This window comes from Chenopodium album, chromosome 16, assembly GCF_948465745.1.
Source record: "Chenopodium album chromosome 16, dcCheAlbu1.1, whole genome shotgun sequence".
Lineage (NCBI taxonomy): Eukaryota > Viridiplantae > Streptophyta > Magnoliopsida > Caryophyllales > Amaranthaceae > Chenopodium > Chenopodium album.
This window is the reverse complement of record NC_137849.1, coordinates 18811148-18834129: the sequence shown is the minus strand read 5'-3', so window position 1 is coordinate 18834129 and position 22982 is coordinate 18811148. Positions and strand designations below refer to the sequence as shown.

The window sequence follows — 22982 nt, the reverse complement described above, 5'->3', positions numbered from 1 at the left end:
GAGTCCGGGTTCTTCCTTTTCTCTCCAACCTGCTCCATCTCTCTCCCCTTAATTCCGTACAGATGGGCTGCACGGCCATAAACTTCATCCAAGGTCTCAAAGGTCACTCCCCCTAGCTTCCCTTGGAGGGTCAAGGTTAAGCCTTGCTCAAATCTCAGAGCTTTGATGGTTTCAGTAGGGACTACTTTTAGGGCAAACCTCATTAGCTCAATGAACTTGTTGTAGTACTCATTGATTGACATGTTCCCCATTCTCAGGTTGGTAAACTCCATGCACTTCTGCTTTCTAAGGTAGGAAGGGTAAAACTTTTCTCTCAAGGCTTCCTTAAACTTATCCCACCCAAAGTTTGGTTTCTTCAACAGCTCATCTTTTCTTTGGGCCCACCATAAATCAGCTTCCTCCCTCAAGTAGTAAACCCCATTGTTCACCCTCAGCTCACTTGGGCAATTGATAGCATCAAACAACTTATCAAACTCCCTAATCCATTTTTCAAGACTGACAAGGTCCTCCTTTCCCAATTAAACAGGTGGCTTAGCTGCAGCTACCCTCTTAAAGACTTCACTATAGGAATCAAGCTCGGGATTTCAGTGTTCCCTTTTCACCACTTTCGTGATGTTCTCAGTAATATGTGCTAACTGCTTAAGGACCTTCCCAACTTTGGAACCAGTGCGCTTACTCCTTAATTGATCCCTAATTGTTGGAGACATACTTCCTGGGTTTAATTATCACACTTTGAAAATTAAAACAAGTTTTATCATATAAGCATTTAATTCACTTAACAACATAGAGAAATTTCAAATAATTCATTTTATTTCATTAATAACTAATGAAAATACAACTTTGTCATTTAGGACAATTATTGAGACATTAAACAAACCATAGGTTTAAGAAATCAATCAATCAAATAACACTATGAGCATAACCATCTTCAATAGGATCATAATCTGGATCATCACTCTTATTATTTGGTTCGGCCATGAGAGTTGGGTTATAACCACTATAGCTTGGAATAAGGCATGATGAACTTGACCCATATTTACTTATATTTCTGTCCGGGCTAGGAGTGTAACTTGGGCTTTTTGTTGGGCTTACATCCCCACGAGGTTGGCTTGAAGAAGCTTTGGGGTTTTGGGCTATTTCTTTTGCAGTTTGAGAACGAGTTCTGGGCCTTTTTGCAAACCGAAGAGGAATTTTCCCAAACCAACCGAAAGAGTAATGTTTGGGTACATTATCAATTACGTAAAGATGGACTTAAAGCCAAGTGCCGGAGTTGTAGGAAAATTTTCTCGGCCGAAACCAAGGGAGGGACATGATACCTTAGTAGACATGCAAAAAGATGTGGTGGACCATCTAGTGACCCAACTCAATCCAAAATTTCTCATTTCCATCCACAAGGCTTCACTTATAGTTATGAGAGAGATAGAGATGAACTTGGGAGAATGATAGTCCGTGCCGAACAACCTTTTCTTTTCGCCAAAAATGATGCCTTTAATAATTACATTAACCGAGCACTCCAACCCTAACACAAAAAAATCTCCCGAAATATTGTTCGTTCTGCTGCCATGAAGAATTTTCAAAAGTACAAATTGAAATTAGAAAATGAATTGAGTAATCTTCCTAATAGAGTTTCTTTAACTGCTGATGCATGGGATAGTGGTTACGGACTTCACTATTTATGTGTTACTTGTCATTGGTTGGATAATGATTGGTTGTTACAAAAACGCATCATTCATTCATTTTAAAATGCTTGAATACCCTCATACCGATCTTAACATTTCTCATCATTTAATGCAAGCTATTGATGCATATAGTCTTAGGGATAAAATCATGTCTATGACTTTTGATAATGCAATTTCTATGACATTTAGTGCAAATTTAGTTAAACCCCAATTGACCGATGTACTATTAGATGGAGATGCACTTCATATTAGATGCATTTGTCATGTTCTTAACTTGTGTGTGAAAGATGGAACACAAGCAATTGGTCCATTTTATCACAATATTAGAAATGCTATTATGTCTATTAATAGCTCTAACTTGAGATATCAGGAATGGAAAGGTTTTTGCAGGCAACAAAGGATAAAGGCTATAAAAATAGCACCGGATTGTCCAACTAGGTGGAACTCCACCTATGAAATGTTGAGTAGAGCAATCGAGTACAAGGTTCATTTAACACTTTTTTATAATAAAAAATTTCCACAATTTGCTTTATTTAGAAGATGATTGGGGTAATTGTGAAAAATATATGCAGTTTTTACAATTATTATATAGTATGACACATTGTTTTTCTTCCGTATATAATCCTTATTCCCATCCTTTTCTTAGCTATGCATGTTTACTTGTACAACTTTTTGCCGAACACCGATCACAACATGATTATAATGGATATCTTCCATCCATGGAGGAAAAATGGCGTAAATATTATACTACTATTCCTATGACTTATATTTGTGCTTCTATTTTAGATCCTAGACAAAAGTATGATGACACTTTTTTATTAATTGATATTTATTATACTAACATGGATTTAGAAGATGATGTTGAAACTTTTAAAACTAAGGTGACTAATGATTTTTTTCTTTATATAGAGTTTATGAATCTAAATATGGAACCGTGTCTCGATTTTCCCCTTCTCAAACATCCAAAACGTAAGTAAAAGGGCCAAAGGTTTATTTGCACAAGCTGTTAATATGATGTCTAAGTTTTCAGGTACGGAATCATCATCTAGGAGAACTCAAAGCGATGTTTCGGAGGTGCAAATGTACTTAAGTTACGACTTCATGAAAGGCATGGACGATGAAGAGAAGTTCGGCCTCGACATCCTTGATTGGTGGAAATCACAAAGCACGAAACATCCAATTTTATCGGCAATGGTTCGTGATATTTTTGCTATCCAAGTCTCCTCCGTTGCCTCCGAAAGAGCTTTTAGTGCGTCGGGACGGGTTTTTGACGATAGAAGAACAAGACTAAAACCTGAAACACTTGAAATGTGTGTTTGCTTCAAGGATTGGTTGGATGACGAAACTCGTTCCCAAGATCGTACTTATGCACAAAACGATGACGATGAAGGAACGTCGGGTTCTACTAGTTCTCAATCAATTCAATTGCCCGATGAACTTGAACATGAAGAAGACGAAGACAAAGAATAATAATTACATATTTACATTACAATTTTTGTATTCCGTATAATAAAATGAAGTTATTAACCATTATTGTATGATTTTCAATTATCATTAATTTTTTGTATTATCGATTTATCGTACCGACTACCGGCATATAATAAAATAAGTTATTCATTAATTTTTTAATTATATGCATTATTGTTTTTTGCTAAATTAATAAAATTATTTATGTAAACTTAAACATAATTTATTTATATAAACTAAATTAAATTAAGGTTGTTCAAAAAAAAAATATATTAACATTAACATAAATTAATAAAATTATTTATATAAACTTAAGTTGTTAAAAAAAATTATTGTTTCGGGGTTTTTTGAGTCCCTTGGGAGAGTTACAACACTAAGACTGGATGCTCGCTTGGATGCCTGTACCTGCAAAACAACGGAGCACCGAATGGTCGGTGGTCCGCCTCCGAAGCTTAAGTTAGTCTAAGTCCGAAGAATAAGGTGCGGAATGTAAAGGTTATCTGCTCGGATTTCGAGCTCGGGTGTACTGTTCTCTTGAGAGTGACAGTTCTGACAATGATTAGTAATCAATGAATATTCCTCGGAAGGAGTGTAAAGGGTTCTTTGTGTACGTATCACGTATTGAATGTCAAGATGTCTCACGTAGCCATAAATGAGGAGGTCATCTCCTATTTATAGGCTTCTCGAAAAACGTGCACTCCCTAGGGTTTCGTGCCCTAGGGAATATTTACGCAGCTTTTGCAGACCTCGGGATTTGGGCCTGAAAGCCGCCAATCCCAGGTCCTTTTATCCGTCTGCCACGTGTCGTTCCCTAAGAGGTCCAAGGTGGCGCCCCTTTCAGTGACACGTGGCGGACTCTGATTGGGCCAACTGGCCTAGGGTATTTTTACCCAAATCATTTGCCCCTCACAGGTGACACGCGCTTGCCACGTGTTGCCTGTGACAGGTGTCAGCATCCGATTGGTCGGATTTTGAATAGTTACTATGGAGGGAAAGTTTTAGGGTTTTTAACCCCTCTATAAATAGAAAGTTTTCACCCCCGGATTTTTTACACCTTTGCGAATCTTTGGAGAATCTTTGACTTTTGACTTTAAGAATCTCAAAATTCCCTAAGTGTTTCTTAGCTTTCAAGCATCCGACACTCGGCCCGCTGTCCGACCGTTCTCAGCCAACCAAGCGTCTCTCACCCTTCTTCTAAAGGTAACGCCTGTTTCTTCTTTTACTTTTCATTTTTTCTTTGTTTTCGAAAAAATGGTATCCCAACCGCATGCGGCACAGCATAGGATAGTGATCAGCCGGTCACCGGGGACGGCTGAATCTAGAACTTGCAGTGCCGACTGCTTGGCCAGCGACTGTGCTTTGCGAACTTCTCCGAATCTGACTGGTTTCGTGTCTGTGCAGGACACAATGGCCAGAACCAAAAGAACAGCAAGAAAAACTAACTCCGATGGATCTTTTTTCCCGTCGGATGGTTCAACTCTTTATTCTGACGGCTCGATGAGGGTGCCTCGAAGTGAGGTGTCGGAACACCCTGATAGCCCTTCTTATCTTCCTCCTACCCCCACCTATTACCATTCGCCCTCTTCAAGTGGTACTCCTAGTGATAGGATACTGGAGGAGGCAGATGAAACCTATGCAGCCGGGCCTTCTGAACAGGCGCCGGAAGAGAGTCTAGGGGAGGACCCTGCTGGCACCAGTCGGCAGTCCCTTAGCTCTGATGACAGTTCTGATGACGAGTCGGCCTCGTCATCTTCTTCAGATAATGCCTCCGCCTCTTCAGGGGAGACAAGGGCCAGAATAGATGCTTCCAGGGAGTCCTTGGCGGTTGAGAGGGGGGAATCCTGGGCCGAGCCGAGCGCTTCCAGGCGCTTGGAGAAAGCCCCCTACTATCATCATGTTCCGCAGAGCAGGCGGAACGCCATGGCAAACGGCCTTACAAGTTTTAAGCGTAAGGTTGTTCTAGGCCATGGCTTCACTTTGTGCATCCCCAATAAGGACGACACCATTACTTGGCCGAGTATGGCCAGCTATGAAGACCGAGCATTCGGTTGTTATGAGGCGGCCTTTCAGGCTGGCTTGCGCTTCCCTCTCCATCCGGCCGTGGAGAGGATTTTGGATGGATACCAACTTGGTATCTGGCAACTCGTACCCAATTCCTGGATCAATATTCTGGGGTACGTTGCCGCCTGCGAGATGCTGGAAGTGGAGGCGAGCTTTGAAGCATTCGCCCACATGCATTATCTTAGCATGGCGCCTGCTAGGGGTGGCGAGGGCTGGTACACCTTGACTACTTGCAAGGGGTACATGATGGCTGTCGGCAAAGAGAACAAGTGGAAAGACTGGAGAACTAAGTTCTACATAGTCAAAACTGCCGACCGCCGCCTGAACCAAAAGTATAACATGTGGAACAAGGATCCACCTCTCCTAGCAGGCAGGAGTGCATTGCCAAGCCTTCCTAGACGAGCAAAGGAGGAGATCATGGACGCGGGTTTGTTCACCGTGTCTGTGAAGACGAATGATGAGGGGGACAAGGAAGTCACCCCTCAATGCTATCTCCCTTTGTACAAATGGTTTGAGGAAGGGACGTTCTTGGCTGCTTGTGGGCTAAGTACTAAGATGCCGAGAGGTAGTCGGCCGTCTGTTTAATATGCCATTTTTATTTTGCTTGTCTTCACTTGTTAAATGTGTCTAACACTTGATTCTTTTTTGCAGACAAAGCAATGGAAAAACTCTCGGCCTCCAGGAAGCCGGCTGTATCTGCTGCCAGATACAGATCAAACGTCCTTAACAGGACGGAAGCCACCACTGCAAGGGTGGGTGAGCAGCAACCAGCCGGTACCCCAGGGGTGAGATTTTTATACTTAGCACCCATCTGATTAATGCTGAGTTTTTGCCGAATGTTTTCTAACTTTTGTTTTGTCTTCAATGATACAGGGTACCTCCTCCAAATCCCCGTCCAAACCATCCGACCTTAAGCTCCAAAAGACTAGGGCGGGTGATGTGAGCGCATCCGGCAAGGGCGGCCGGAAGCACATTGCTCATAAGCCCAAGAGGCCCTCAGACGCCCCTGCTGGTGAGAAGAGGTTTCTGGGGGAAAAGCCCCCCTCTTCTTCCGGTAAGGAGAGGCTTTTGGGGAAAAGGCCCGCTTCTTCTACCGGTCAGAAGAGGGTTCTGGGGGAAGAGGAGGTGGATGAGGACGACGGTAAGGACCATTCGTCCCCCTTTCCTTTCTTCAAGCTATCCGTACTTGAGTACTTTTCTAACTTTTTCCTCTTGCAGTTTCTGTACAGAGGCCGACTATAGTTCAAATGGCCAAGTCCATGCTGAGGGCGATTGATCCGGATGATAAAGCATCCGTCAGAGGAGTCGGCACCCTAGACCTTGATGGTATTCTAGGGAATCTTTGTGAGGTAGACTTAACCTTGAATCACTTTTACATTCGTCTTTTTTTTTATCCGCCTGGTTCCTAACCATCCGGCTTCTTTTTGCAGGCCATGCTGCGCGTCCAAGGGCTCGGGAAACCCCTCAAGGAGAAGTCCAAAGAGGTAAAAGCTGCTAAGGCTCAGGCCGAGTCCGCCTTGGATAGGGCTCAATTTGATATTGCTCAGAATGAATTTCTGACGCTTGATATGATGTATTCGCAGTCGGAGGCCAATCTGCAGGTGAAGAAGGATCTGGACTCGGCCCGCCTTCTGGTCTCCAACCTCAAGAAGGAGATCAAATCCCTTAAGGCGGAGCTCGAGCCCCTTCAGGTCGCCAAGGATGAGGCCGAGAGGGCCCAGAATAGGGTGAGCCGCCTAGAGCAGCATCTCACCAACCAGGAGCACCAGCTGAGGGCCAAGTTTGAGTCCCGTGCCGAGCAAGATAGATCTGAACTGGTCAAACAAATGATCAGGGACAATGAGGCCATCATGCGGGACACTTGGGCGGCTGTTCAGCCAGGCTCGAACTATCAGATTTGGAAGTCCAAGTTTAATGAGCTCAGCAAAGCTCTCGACGATCGCCTCCTTGAGGAGATGGAAGAAGCTTCCAAGGCTGATGCTGAGGCCGAGGCTGCTGAAGGCTCTAGGTCCGACTCTTCTGAGGAGTCGTCCTCTGAGGAGGAGGAAGATCAGGCGGAGGAGCGAGAAAAAGATGATGAAGAGCAGCCGAAGGACAACAGGCCGGCTGCCAATGAAGAGGCTCTCCCCTGATCACTTAAGCTTTTTATTTTCTGTTTCTGCGGCCGAATGGCCATGTACTTGCTTTTTCGGCCTGCGTGCCGAGTATTTATGTATTTTTACCGACCGAGGGGTCGGGTAATTTGACAATTCCTCTGGCTTTGCCAGATAACAATTTCAACCAATCGTATGGTGGCGATTGGTCATTTTAATTTGAATCATTCGGCCATTTGGCTGAAGTTTTTCATATTCTGTCCTTTGAATTGTTTTGAAATTTTTGCATGTTTTTTGGCCAAGTATTATAACCTGTATACCATGCGAATGTTCTTGCCCCTGGACGGATGTCGAGTGGTTTCGGTTTATGAGATTGATTGACTTGGAAATTATTGATACTTAGAAGAGTATTCATGGTTTCTAAGACAATCAATCACTATGGTGATTGCCCCAAACCACGCGGCAGACGTCCATCCAGAATTTGGCAAAAATAAGTGTTCATTCGGCCATTGGCTCGAACAGAACTCAAATTTCCAAATTAGCTGTAATGCTAAGGAAAAATCCCCGCCTGTTCTGCCCCATAGGAAAAAACTGGCGCATCCGGCCATTGGCCTCATTGAGATCAAAGTGTTAAGTTTGGGACTCAACTGATTTTCATTAAAGTAATTCGTCCGCCTGTCTTGCCCCATAGGTAAGGATCAGGCGGCATCCGGCTAATAGCCTCAAATAAGTGCTAAGTAGTTAACTTAACGCATTTTTATAACATTATTCCGCCTGTTTTGCCCCTGAGCTAAAACAGGCGCATCCGGCTTTATGCCTCGGTTAGCCTCTACTTATGAAACAGTGACCATTTCCGAACTGTGCTAGAACAGATAGAAAATTCTGGTATTTTAGATTTCACTTTCGATTAAAACAAACGACTGCGAGTGCTGCCTTAGCATTCGGTTGGGCCGCTTGTATATTCGTAGAGCAATGTGCCACCCAGATGGGAGATGCTTCTCCTCGACGAATTCACCCAAATGGGCGTCGCCGGTTATCTAACTCATGTTGGAGCAGACGGTCATACTCATGTTGGAGCAGACTGTGACCATTCGGTCTCTTTTTATTTTTATCTGGCCTTAGGCCTCGTAATTGATTAAGTAAATGTTGGTATAAACTTAATAAAATTTCGTAGGAACGACTGTTTAGAACAATCGGCTCCTTCAAAGGGTTTGGGGCGTCTGCTGTTGGGACAGACGCCTTTTAAACATATTGGTCGTCTGTAGCTGGTACAGGCGGTGCTGAAATAATAAAAGTTGAAAAAGGGAAGCATATTCTCATTAACAAATCTTTGAGATAACAAGATTGGAGTATTTACATTCGTACTTAGAAGTAGTACTTTTTCAAGTTATCTACATTCCAAGTTCTGGGCAGCTGCCTGCCGTCTGGTTCTTCCAGGCGGTAGGTGCCGTCTCTTACTTCCTCATAGATTCGGTAGGGGCCTTCCCAATTTGGGGTTAGCTTTCCCTGCTCATTCGCCCTACCGACAGCTTCCATTTTTCGTAGCACAAAGTCCCCCACTTTGAGAGGACGCTTGTGTACTCTTTTGTTGTAAGCCCGAGTCATTCTCAGACGGTATATCTCATGGCGCAAGGCAGCATTGCCCCTGCGCTCTGGTAGTGAGTCCAATGCTAGACGCATGGCCTCCCAGTTCGCCTCCTCGTCATACAACATGATTCGAAGAGTCGGCTCATAGTGCTCAATGGGCAAAACAGCTTCTGCACCATACACCATAAGGAATGGGGTCTCTCCAGTTGCCCCTTTAGCAGTCGTCCTGATGGACCAGAGGACGTGTGGTAATTCATCCGCCCAAAGGCCACCAGCCCGTTCAATTTTCTTTTTAATACCGTCTGAGATTAACTTGTTAAAAGCCTCAACCTGGCCGTTTGCTTGAGGCCTGCCGACTGATGCGAAGAAGCTAGAGATCCCTTGGTCCCCCAGCCAAGTCTTGAGTTGAGGCGTTTCAAATTGAGGACCATTGTCAAAAACCATAGACATGGGCACCCCGAAACGAGTGATTATGTTCCTCCAGATGAAGGAAGTGACATCTTTTGTCTTAATGTTTTTGACCGCCTCCGCCTCTACCCACTTAGTAAAGTAGTCCACAGCCACCAATATGTAGCGCTTGCCGCCTGGTGCGGCTGTATAAGGCCCCAGAATGTCCATGCCCCATTTGGCGAAGGGTATTGGGCTGTGGATGGCCGTGAGGTCTGTAGCCGGACGATGAATGAGCTTGCCAAATTTTTGACATTTGTCACATTTTTTCACCAATTCCATTGCATCCGACTCCAGTGTAGGCCAAAAGTAGAGCCGCCTGGCTTTGGCAGCAAGGGATCTGCCTCCTATATGGGAGGCGCAGAATCCCGCATGCAATTCTTCGAGGACTTCCTTACCCTTCTCGGGGGTAACACACTTCAACAGAGGCTTCAGAAAACCAGCCCTGAAGAGTTCTCCTTGTCGCAACTCGAAGTTAGCCGCTCGTTTTTTCAAAACAGCCGCCTCCTGTGGTGAGTCAGGGAGCGTGCCGTCTGTAAGGTAAGCCCGGATGCTGTCCATCCAGGTTGAGCTTCGATCAAGAACTCCAATGGGATCTTCCTCAGAAATACTCCTTTTTTCCATGACCTCCCAGAAGACTGACCGAGGCGTTTCACAAGAGGCGGATGATGCCAGCTTGGACAAGGCATCCGCCTGATTGTTGGAAGACCTGGGCACTTGACTTAGGGTAAATTCTTCAAGTGTCCCAACTTCAGCTTTGACCGCCTGCAAATATTTTATCATGGCCGGATGAGTGGCCTCGTACGTTCCATTGACTTGGAGTACGACCAATTGAGAGTCGGAGCAGGGCTTACATATTCGGCCTCATTATTAGAGACCTGGAACTTGAACCGTAGTGCATATTCAAATTTGTCCCCCTCAGGAGACTGACAGATAATCCCTGCACCACAGCCGTTCGCAGTGGAGCTCCCGTCCACATAAACTTTCCAAACCTGACTAGTATCATCCGGAGCAACCGGCCTTGTCATTTCCACAATAAAATCGACGAATGCTTGCCCCTTTATTGCTTTCCTGGGTTCATAAGTGATTTCCAATCCTTGCATTTCAATCGCCCATTTGAGCATTTGTCCAGAAGACTCCAAGGTTGTCAGAGGCCGCTTGATCGGCTGGTCAGTATAGACCACTACCACATGTGCCAAGAAGTAAGGTTTCAATTTCTTGATGGCCATGTAGAGAGCGAGACCAAACTTTTCAACCATGGGGTACCGAAGCTCAGCGTTCCTGAGAACATGGCTGATGAAATAGACTGGGAGCTGAGTGCCGTCTCTTTCAGCTAAGAGAATAGCGCTGAGGGCATGATCGGAGACGGCCAGATACATGAAGAGCGTCTCTTTGGGCAAAGGGCTAACAAGCCTCGACAAAGAGTGCAAATGAGTTTTTAACTTTTGAAAGGCCGCCTCTGTATCATCACCCCATTCAAAATTGGTCTTCTTCCTGATTGCCTGGAAAAAGTAGAGACACTTATCGCCTGACCGACTGAGGAATCTCCCCAAGGCCGCCAGACAACCTGTAAGTTTTTGAACCTCATCCACAGTACGGGCCGACTGCATGTCGATGACCACCTGTATTTTCTCAGGATTGGCCTCTATTCCCCTTTGATCAATCAGGAATCCGAGAAACTTCCCAGACTCAACACCAAAGACACACTTTTTTGGATTTAGCATGACCTTGTGCCGCCTGAGTGTGGCGAATGTTTCTCGGAGATCAGCAAGGTGATCCGCTTGTAGTTTGGATTTGACTATCATGTCATCAATGTATGCTTCTACATTCCTCCCAATCTGATTAATGAAGACCGTGTTAATCATTCTTTGGAAAGTAGCAGGCGCATTTTTCAAACCAAACGGCATCACAGTATAGCAGAACAGCCCCTGATCAGTGACGAATGCCGTCTTTTCTTGATCTTTTTTCCACAGGGGAATCTGATGAAAGCCTGAATAGGCGTCCATGAAACTCATCAGGGCATGCCCGGCTGTTGAATCAACCAGGCTGTCGATCTTTGGCAATGGATAACTGTCCTTCGGACATGCCTTGTTCAGGTCGGTGTAGTCAACACACATCCGCCAAGTACCATTCGGCTTTTTTACTAACACAATGTTAGCTACCCAATCAGGGAAGTTGCATGGCCGAATGAACTTGGCGTCCAACAGCTTTTTAACTTCAGCTGCTGCCGCCTGACTTCTTTCTTCGCCTTGATTTTTTTTCTTTTGCTGAATGGGCTTCTTTTTGGGATCCACGGCAAGTTTGTGGACAGCGAGATCCGGGCTTATGCCAAGCATCTCTTCCACGTCATAGGCAAAGATGTCTTTGAATTCTTTCAGAAGCTGGTGCAAACTGTCACCTAGCTTAGCAAAAGCAACCGTCCCCACCTTAACAGTCCGCTCTGGCCGAGCGTCGTCCATAGGGCTATCAATGTGTTCACTAGTCGGCTGGGGACGGAGATCATCCGACCGTTCCCCGGTTAGTGATTGCTATTGCTTCTCTTTTTTGACCGCCACCAGTTGACTAACATTTCTCTTTTTCTCAGCTGGTGGGGCCGCTTGGTCTTCCCCGTTATCATCAAGGTCGACTGTTTACCCCGGAAGGTTGCTGCGACCGCGGGCTTGACATCCGTGAGATAGCACTCCCGAGCTGTCTTTTGCTCCCCGTTAAGGGAACCGACTGTGCCATCATCCCTCTCATACTTAACAAGCATGAGGGCAGGAATGATGACGGCCTTGCACTCGTTAAGGGTGGGTCGACCAAAGATGAGGTTGTAGGCAGTAAGCTCTTCAACCACGAGGAAACGGATGGTCATATGCCGACCGTTTCCCTTTTGCCCCAGCCGGATGGACAAATCTATCCGTCCGACTGGGTGCACGAGTCCTCCCACAAACCCTACAAGGGTGTGAGAAACCTCCATCATGCTGTCAGGCTTGTACTTGAGATTGGATAAGCATTTGAGGCTGATGAGGTCAGAGGAGCTGCCTGTGTCGATCAAGATTCGACCAACCAGTTGGTTGGCCACTTTACATTCAATGACCACAGGGTCATCATGCGGCCGACGGACTTTGCCTCTGTCCTTTTCAGTGATGATGACCTCGGGGAAGGCGGATGTGCCTGCCGCCTCTCCCTCTTCAACAGAATGGATCATCTTTTTCAGATGATCCTTGGTGTCCCGAATGGTCGGGCCACCCCCGGCGAATCCGCCTGCTATGGTATATACCGGATCTTCATCGGTGTCGGTACTAACAGTCGACTGGGGTGCCTTCTTTTTGGACTGCCCCTGATTCGCCTTTGAAGTCACTTTGGACTTCACATAGGACTTCAGCTGTCCTTTGTCGGCCAGACGGTCAAGCTCTCGTTTGAGGCTGAAACAGTCGTTGGTGTCATGGCCGATGTCTTCATGGAAATGGCAATGTTTATTTTTGTTCCGATTTTCAACGGAACCTCTCATTGGAGTCCGCTTCTCAAGAGTCAGCCGGTCCTTTATTTCCATCAAGATGGAGCAGCAGTCCTTGTGGAATTCGTACCTTGGGACGTACGGTTTCCACTCTTTCTTCTTCTTCTGGGCCGGCTGATCAGAGTTATCAACGACCCAGACTTGCTTTTTCTTTTTGCTCTCTTCTGACTTGGTAGCCGACTGAGCAGGCCGACTCTCCTTCTGTCGGTCGGACCTCTTAGAGTCCGACTGCCTGTTGGAGGAGCAGAGCTCGGTCGCCTGTATATAGGCTTCCGCCTCTCGCAGCGCTCCCTGCAGAGTGAAGATTTGTTTTCGGACGAGTTCATACTTGAAAGTAGAACCGTCCTTCAGACCCTTGAAAAAGTCTGTGAAGGCGACCTCGTCCGATAGCCCATGGATCTGGATTAGTACCAGATTGAACCGCCTGACGTAGGAACGCAAGCCTTCTCTATCTCCCTGCTGTACATTGCCAAGATCAAGGCTTGTCTTCTTGGCAGGGATGTTCATAGAGAAGTTGGAAGCAAACAAGAACGCAAGCGTCTTGAAGCTATTGATGCAACCAGCCGGCAAGTTGCCGAACCACTGCTGGGCTATGCCCTTCAGAGTGGCTGGAAAGCAGCGACACCATGCGGTATCATCCAGCCCTTGTAAATACATGAGGTGGGTGTATGCTAGCAGGTGGTCTTCGGGGTTGGTGGTCCCATCATAGGCTCCTACCAACACATTTTTAACCTTGGCCATTCGGCGTTGGTTATTTCCTTAGAGAAAGCAGAGGGTTGGTCTCCAAGGTGCTGCAGCCTAAGCTGCCAGTCCATGGGCTGATAGCCGCATGCCGCCTGTCTTCCAAAGAAGGCAGGCTGGGTGTAAGGTTGAGCAGGCGTTTGGTACAATGGCTGAGCCATGTACTGAGCCGGCTGGATTACATGAGGTCCAACTTGAACCCGGGGTCTGTTTATTGGAGTCTCATGCACAGATTGTGAATACCTCAACGAGGTATGCTGGGAGCTGTCGTGGTAAGTCGACGTTGAGGCCGACTCTGAAAGCTCATTCCTCTTCTGTTCGATGTAATGTCGAGCATCAGAGAATGTTTTCTTGTTACCATCCGGCTGAACATGCCGAATGACTTTCCTTGCAACCGTTTCTGGGAAACGGAGTCTTGAGAGGTCAAACTGAGGCCGGGCCTTTTCCTTAGGATGAGGAGTCGGCTGACGGTCCCCGACCGATTTGTGCTTGCTCGTCTGGGCTGACTTCTTGGCCGACTGCTCCTTGGCAGGAGTAGCCGACTTCTTGTTGGTGAGTTGTTTTATCTCTCCACGGAGAGTGCTCACAAGCTTCATGAGCTCGTCTCTGGTTACTGGGTCTAACCCTTCCGCATGGGTAGAATCAGACGGCTTCTTTGAATGTCCGGCTGGTTTGCTCGGAGCATTCTGAAAGTGAGGGCGCTCCCGCTTTTCCTTGCTGCGAATGCGCCTGGAGATGAGGGACCCATCTCTGGCAATATAGGTTTCAATGTCACCGTCGTCACCTGAATCATGGTCCGATTGGACCAATACTTCGTCCAGGGACCGATTGGTCTCTGGTGGCTGTCTGGTCTCCGGTGGCCGATTGGTTTCCGGAGGCCGATTGGTTACAGAAATTGGTACAGTTTCCAAAGAGGCCATCTTCAAGGTACTCTCCCCACAGACGACGCCAAATGTTTCGGGGTTTTTTGAGTCCCTTGGGAGAGTTACAACACTAAGACTGGATGCTCGCTTGGATGCATGTACCTGCAAAACAACGGAGCACCGAATGGTCGGTGGTCCGCCTCCGAAGCTTAAGTTAGTCTAAGTCCGAAGAATAAGGTGCGGAATGTAAAGGTTATCTGCTCGGATTCCGAGCTCGGGTGTACTGTTCTCTTGAGAGTGACAGTTCTGACAATGATTAGTAATCAATGAATATTCCTCGGAAGGAGTGTAAAGGGTTCTTTGTGTACGTATCACGTATTGAATGTCAAGATGTCTCACGTAGCCATAAATGAGGAGGTCATCTCCTATTTATAGGCTTCTCGAAAAACGTGCACTCCCTAGGGTTTCGTGCCCTAGGGAATATTTACGCAGCTTTTGCAGACCTCGGGATTCGGGCCTGAAAGCCGCCAATCCCAGGTCCTTTTATCCGTCTGCCACGTGTCGTTCCCTGAGAGGTCCAAGGTGGCGCCCCTTTCAGTGACACGTGGCGGACTCTGATTGGGCCAACTGGCCTAGGGTATTTTTACCCAAATCAATTATATATCGATTTTTTTAAATATACATATATATTAAAAAAAAAGAGAAAAATCAGGTTGGCTCGCGACCCGACACGGCCCGACCCGCCAGGCACGTGGGCCGTGTCGTGCCGTGGGCTGGGGTGTGCCAAAAGTTGGCACGGCACGGCACGGCACAGCCCGTCGGGAATCCGGCACGGCACGAGCCCCACCCCGACACGCCTAGACACGGCCCGGCACGTCACTATGCCCATCTTTAGATACAGGTGGTGTAAAATAAAATTGCGCCTATTGAAGCGATCATGGGCGTTAAAAATAGATCTTCAAAAATTCCATTCTAGACTTCTAGTGACCTCCAAGCCAAATTACAAATGTTTATCTTCACTTTATTGTGAAGGTTTGATCCTCATACTTAGACCAGCAATAGAGGAATATTCCCATTATATGCCAGTGTGTTTTGTGGAGATTGTAATAGTAGATGACAATAAGAAACACTTGCCATTTTTGTTTTTGTGTACTCTCAAGTAGTCAAGTATAATGGAGGAAATTGAGAAAACTTGTGACGATCAGAAAAAGAATATTTATAATTGCTGTTCTAAAGCAGGAAATCAGCAACTCAAGCCGAGATCCCAACAGGTATCCTTAATGTTCACTTGGAGAATCCTTTGACAAACGAGTAAATACAAATGGAAGGTACTAATCTTTGGCAAAAGTTACAAACAAGGTACTCAAGTTACAAAAGTTGCAAACAAGGTACTGAAACCTTGGCTGGAGGTAAAAAATCCGGTGGTTACCTGTTCCAACCAGTTACCTCAATTTTAAAATTTTATTTTTTTAAAAAAAAAGAAGGAAAAAGCTGAATTGGAGCAATTAAGAACAGAGAAAAAGTCTTTCTCTTTCCTCATCCCCTTCCCTTCAACTTTCTCTCTCCTCCCTTCCATGGCAGCGCAACCATAATTGCTTCCTTCACCACGAAATATAGATAAATTCAACTAAAATCCCATGAGATATTAAAATAGAATCCTGCATGAATAAGAGCTAGCACCTAAATCGACCAATTTCTCAAACTCAACCACAAGTAAATCATAATATCAACAGCCTAAACCCCAAATAAATTCAACACCCAATCAACTTAAAAAATGGCTGCCATAACAAACCTGTCAAGCATTCAAGGTCTTCCACCAATGATCTGGGGCTTTTTGGCTGGAAATCAGAGGGCTAGGGTATCGAATACGAATAGTGTGATTAGCGACAGTGATTGAAGGTTGTTGTTCATTAGTAGGTAGTAGCAGTACCACATTGAATCAATTGCTTCCACTTACAAAAATAGACAAATGCACAAAATTTTCTCAAGTAACTTCTAGATTGAATCAATTGCTTGAAGAAAGTGATATATGAGTATAATTTGTTGTTGCTCACTCTTTTCTTTTCGATTTGTGTTTTCCGTGGGCATTGTTGTGGGTCGACGCCGGCAGAGGAGGGAGGTGAGTCGGCTAGGGAAGAGATTCGGTCGCCGGTGGTGGATGGAGAAGGCTGGTTGGTGCTTTCGTGGTTGCTGGTATGGGTGGTGTTATGCATATGAGGAGTGAGGATTGATTTTTTTCTCTAAATTTTGTAACAGACAAATGTTCACTCTCCAAACATTAGTGCCTTTTTTTTTTTTTTTTTTTTTTAATGGTAACCTGTTGTAGTAGGTTGATTAAGGGTGTGTTCGGCAAAATATAGCTGTGAAGGTAGGTGACTTTTAGCTATAAACAAGCTGTTAGCTGTGAAGATAGATAATTTAGGTATGAATGTTCGGTAAAGTAGCGATTGACTAGCTGTTACATTTAAAAATCAATATTTTATATTTAATACTATAGATTAAATTTTCAACAGTTAACTATAATTTCAAAAACTAATATTTCTAACTTTTCATAAAAGCTACCTTCACCACTAAAAGCTACCATAACCGCAACTTTGCCAAACACTTATATTTTTTGTTAAGTAGTGGTTTGACCAAGTCAAACCACTAAAAACTACTCAAACGCTAGCGCCGAACGCGCCCTAAGGGTTGAATACTCTAACTGCAACTTCAATACCTTTCCTGCAACTTTCTTCAAACATTAGTACTCTCTATTTGTGTTTACTCTTTGACAAACCATACCAGATCGACATTATTCATATTGATGGTGCATGAGGACATACAGATAGAACTGCAGTGACCATTAAGGTTACTTTACGGGACAAGTTAAAACGATACACACAAGGTAAAACAATACATGCCAATTCAGCCTTGCAAACTGAAGCCATGGCTTATAGATCAAAATTTCAACAATATAAAATTCACTGCAAACTCTTGGATTCTGGTACCTATTCTTAGGCATCTGGTAAAGCCTCTTATATGAGATCAAAGAAACTATTCAAAAAACTAAAGAGGAAGCACAAATGCACAATCCATGGCTAGTTGTACTCTATCAGAGTAGCTGTATTATCATCAAACACAGTTACATTATTAGCTGCCAAACACCAAGATCTCATGCACAATACAGACAGTATCTCTACAGTAAATAGAAAAATTATGCAAAACATCACACAATAAAAATACATAGATAACTAGGCACTATTTAATCAAACGAAAGCGTGAAAAAGTTAACTGATGTATGGCTGTGGTGTTATTCTCTGGTATTTTTATCGCATTGCTTCAGAACTCAAACTTTCTAACTCTCAAGAGGATTCTTAATATGCCCACTAAATAGCACAACTCCAGTCATGTCTTCTCTTATGAGGAACATAAATGGATGATCAGCCACAAAGTCCAGCTTAGATTGAATCATTATGCTCCTTAAAGCTACTACAGCAGCAGAAGCAGCTGCCGCTTCAGTACCTTCCTCATTGACTTCGATAAAGGATTTTTGGAAAATGCTCGATACATACAGATTTTTGGCCACGGGTGAGTCTACCATTTCAGTGAGGCCACCCCCTGTAAAGGGCAATTCGACTCCTAAGCCCTTTAAAACTTTGGACGCTTCAAATCCAAATGAAATCTTGAATCTTGGAAGCCTAAAATCCCCCACTTCAACCTTTTCAAATGGAAGGTGTTCATTTAGGAAACCAGACTGAGAGCTTACTTTCTGTATCAAAGCTGGAAGCCCATCTTTAGCATCTGGAAGGAAGATATACATGGAAAACTGTCGCTTGTCTTCTCCTTGTTTGTAAGGCAGACTAAGGACTTTAAATCCATCAAAAGCTCTGATGAACTGTTTCTTCTTGCTGGTCATAAAAGGCACTTTAACTGAGCTACCACTTAGTAGATGGAAGTCGTCTTCCTTTGTTTTCGAAACATCAAACTTCTCATTCCATGCTCCCTTGAAGTAAACCGCATTTGCAAAAATGAGCCTGGTTGTGTTATCAACAGACCCAGGAGGCAGCAACTCTTTGATAAGGCCACTAGTTTGCTTCTCAGCCCACGAATTCACATCAGAGGCCACTTCAACTGCCTACATAAAAAGAACTACGTGTGAGTGGCGTGACCGTGTGAATAGTGTGTTCATTAGGGCAGTGTCAAAAAAAAAAAAAAAAATGGCCATTCAATCATAGTAGGTGTCTGAGTTTATAGAGCAAAATAAAGAATGCCAACTACATACAAGTAATAAATAAATGGTTAATGGAACAAAACATACTTGTAGATGAGGAAAGCAGGTACAATTTTTTAGAAACACGATGTAGTCTAGCCTCTAAATAAGCCACAATACTTGAGAAAACAGAACATTCCAATGTAAATTCTTTTGACATGACAGTCAATTGTCAACATGCAAAATGATTGTCACAGAGTACGTTAGACAACCAAACAGAAAAAAATAATTATAAAGATAGGAGTTAACGCACTGCGAGCACACAACCGATAAATTATATTAACTTGTAAAGTTGCAAGGGGCAGAGGACAACTGGTCTTCCAACACTAGAACATATCCCTGCTAGGTGGAAGCTGTTTTATAAGCCCCCCAAAAAAAAAAAATTATCCCCTGGGTCCAGCAGTTTTGATTCTTAAGGGTTTTTATTTATTTATTTTTTTTTTCATATTATCTCAAATCATAAATAGCATGTCAATGTGAATTTTAAGGTAGTAATAATTGATTCATGTACGCAATAGAATAATGTTTGCTATAAAATATATACTAAAAGATAAAATACTTTCCAGCTCCAATCTTAGTTTAAAAAATCATCAGAATTTGTACCATATCACTCTCCCTCAAACTCACTTATTATAATTCCAAATGGTAAAATAATTTTTTTTGAATACTTATATGACTAAAATGCCATATATTGTGGATAACATACTCCATACTAATTAATAAAATAAAGCATTGTGTATGTGTTCTCTTCATATCACAACTGAACTTGATGATAACAAGCAATAACATGTAGTTATGGACTTGGCTTCAAAAGGAAAAAAAAAGTGATGGTCACAAAAAGGTGTTCTTCTTTGAGAAAAGATAGAAGGGGAAGAGATAACAAAGTTTCCCAAATTCAGTGTAGATAAGAATCGATTTATCACGTCTGAAAAGTTTGATTCGCCCTTCAATTCTTACCAGAATAGAGGAGCATCTTTCAGAAGAGCATCAAAGAAAGGAATAAATGAATGCCAAATGTACCGTCCATGGGCTTTATTCTTGAGTTGTAATTATTCTCAAATTTATAAACAATGCTTTTAGACTTAGGGCCTATTCACATTTACCGAAGTGAGCTGAACTGAACTGATTGGAGCTGAGATGCGCTAAACTGAACTGAACTGAACTAAATTAAGCTGAACTGAATATTTTATGAGAGAGGAAAATTAGAAGCTGAACTGAACTGATTGGAGCTGAACTGAACTGAACTGAAATTAAGTAAATGTGAACAGACCCTTATATTGCTTGAACAAGATCAAGCATAAGCACGTATAATTAACTAATGTCAATAAACCACTTCTATCACATAAACAGCAAAAAGTTTGTATGCTGAACAACAATCCTACCTAAACCTTCTAATCGGAAATGAAAACAACCATAATAGCTGGCGTTCAGCAATTTTAAGTCTTATCAAGGTAGACTAATGCAAAGTACAATTAATTTTTAGTTTTCAGCACTTATAAATCAGATGACATACCAAAACGTAAACTAGGCATAACAACTAAATTTCTCGAATTTTCATTCATAATACAGAGGTATTGATCAAGTTATATGTTTAACATTAATGGAAGGGTTTATCCAATTCCTATTAACCTGCAAAAATTATATCCTTCACTCACACCTCTCACGCCAACTTGCCAAGATCTATCTGCTTAAGGCTTGAGGAAAGAAATGATAACAATTTGAAAACCCCAAAGCCTCTTAACAGCTATAAACAATCAAATAAACACAAACACCCTTTAAAAAAAAACATAAAAAACACATACACACACAAAATCAAAATCAAAATCAAGCATCTAGAAAAACTGCAAAATGAACTGGAGTCAACTTACCTATTTTGTTTCTTTTGGAAAAAAAAAAATACTTATTTTGTTGAACTGAAATCAGGTTTATTCAGCAATAAAAGAATTTCAATCAAGTTTAATCAGAAAGAACAACCGTAAATTAGAGTTAGTACATATAGTAAAGAATCATATATAATTTGCATCAGAATTTCAATGTAACAAACAAAAATTCAAAACTTAAACACAGATATATCTAAAATCCTTGCAGAATCGATAAACAATATCTGCATAATACAGTAATGGGCTTTCTCAAATTAAGTTTATCAAATTCCAAGCAAATAAACAACCGAGTAAAAATGTAATTAATTTCTGCAAAATATAACGAAACACACAAATCAAGCAATGTCCAAAACTTCCCGCAAAATCTAATATTCCCTGTCTCTAAAAGTTGTTCCCATTTAAACGTAATTAAATCACAAATAAAACTCAAAACACGAACAACATTTAATAAACAAAACAAATCAATCAAAACAAACAAACAAAAAGAAGGGAAAACATACTTTGTTTAGAAAATCGACTTGATTAGAAGCAGCTTTATAAACATGATCAACAATCTGCTTAAAAGTGGGTTTAAGAGGAAGAGTTTGATCAACCCAAACCCCATCTGCGAAACTCAATTTGGGGCCACCAGAAGCGCTACCATCAGCGAAAACAAGCGACACAAGTTCAGAAGAAAGCTTGTTGAGATCGTCGGAGGATTTGGACTTAAGGTAGGATAGAACCTGCTCACGGGTTGACCCGGATGACCCGGCTGCGATGAGGCCTAGTACGACATGGAGTGATAATGGTGAGAGAACAAGGTTTGTGTTTGTTGCCTCGATTGATGACACGTGTAATGCGAGGGATAGGGAGACGTCCGTTTGGTCGGTGATTGCTTGTCGAAGGTCCATTTCTGAGGTCGGTTGTTTGGACAAAGGATGGAAGAGAAGGGAGGATGTTTTGGCTATTTGTTTTCAAATGCTGAGATTGCGATGAGTTTTATAGGAAACTGCTTTAATTGTTCGATATCAGAGCTTGTTTAGCTATTTTTTTTTTTTCGATATTTTGAAAACAAAAAAAGGGAAAAGAAAAATAAAAAACGGTAAAAAAATAAAATAAAAGGTGTTATGAAATATTAAAATGTGGATGACTATTATCCCATTTACAATCTAGAACATTCTAGAGTTGGGAAACTGATCTTATCCGATGATGGAATCATAGATAATGTACATGTATATATATCCCGGAGTGCAACTAGGCGCATAACTCCTATATGTTTGCATATAGGAGGGTTAATTGGTAAATTCACTTAGTATTTGAGATTTTTTTTTATTGCTACCGTGGTATTTTTAATGTACCATTATACTTACAATGGAATTTTTAATGTACTAATATAGTATAAGCTATTTTAGTAGTACTATTTATAGCTATTTTAGGTAACAGTGGTACAAATATTGTATCATTGGGGGAAAAAAAAAAATTCACCATTCTTTTGTCATATAGCTGCTATTTACTTGGCATGTAAATAGCAACTATGCGCCAATATTTAACCTATATCCCGTACTAGATGGAACAATGTACAGAACATAAAAATATTTCTCTAATCTCTCTATATTTCTCTTCCATATTTAACACGTTACCAGCACCAGCTCTACCTAAAATCAAGACCAAGGTTTAACCTTATACGACGACGATCATTTGTTAAAGATCTTGAAAGGTACATGTACACTGTTATTCCATCAGATTATTGTAGATAAATAAATGGAAAAATGGAAACTAATAATCCCACCTTTGGGTTTTCTGCTGAAAATAGTCCCACCTTTTCGAAATCCCAAAACAATCCCACCTTTAAACCCCATCTGCTCAAAACAATCCTGATTTTCCGATCGGTGGCCTGGGGTATGGTTGGGAGTACTCTGTGTTAGGCTCCGGCAAGGGGAGGTAGTTGGGTCTAGTGGTCGGCTGGTCCGGCGGGGAGGTAGTTGGGGAAGAGAGAAGAAGACATGTTTTTTTTTTTTTTTTAAATTAATCTTAATTATTTTTTTTTTTAAAAAAAAACTAATCAGATCGTGACAAGTTACCTTTTGAACCAGGTTATCAATTTTACAAATCGGTAAAAGACTTTTTTTGAGCAGATGGGGGTTAAAGGTGGGATTGTTTTGGGATTTGGAAAAGGTGGGATTATTTTGAGCAGAAAATGCAAAGGTGGGATTATTAGTTTCCATTTTTCCTAAATAAATTTACATATTTATGTTATTCCATCAAATTATTATGGGTATATAAGTTTACATATAAGAATAAGAATATGTATATGTATTAGTCAAAAAGAGTAATTCAATCTCAATCATATCTGATACAAATTTTAGAGTAATATACTATTATGTACGTATATGCGCATAATGATTGTTTGATATAAGGCGCCATTTATGATGTAAGA

General features: G+C 42.6%; 1 protein-coding gene across 1 annotated transcript; it reads right to left on the bottom strand.

The window, feature by feature from the left end:
* Positions 1 to 17498: 17498 nt before the first annotated feature.
* Positions 17499 to 21564, bottom strand: LOC145584985 (serpin-ZX-like). The gene is made up of 2 exons (XM_081641757.1): positions 21067 to 21564; positions 17499 to 18551 (listed from the first exon to the last, which is right to left on the bottom strand). Exons 1-2 carry the CDS (start codon positions 21454 to 21456, stop codon positions 17772 to 17774), a joined length of 1170 nt encoding a protein of 389 aa, XP_081497883.1. The 5' UTR covers positions 21457 to 21564; the 3' UTR covers positions 17499 to 17771.
* Positions 21565 to 22982: the final 1418 nt, after the last annotated feature.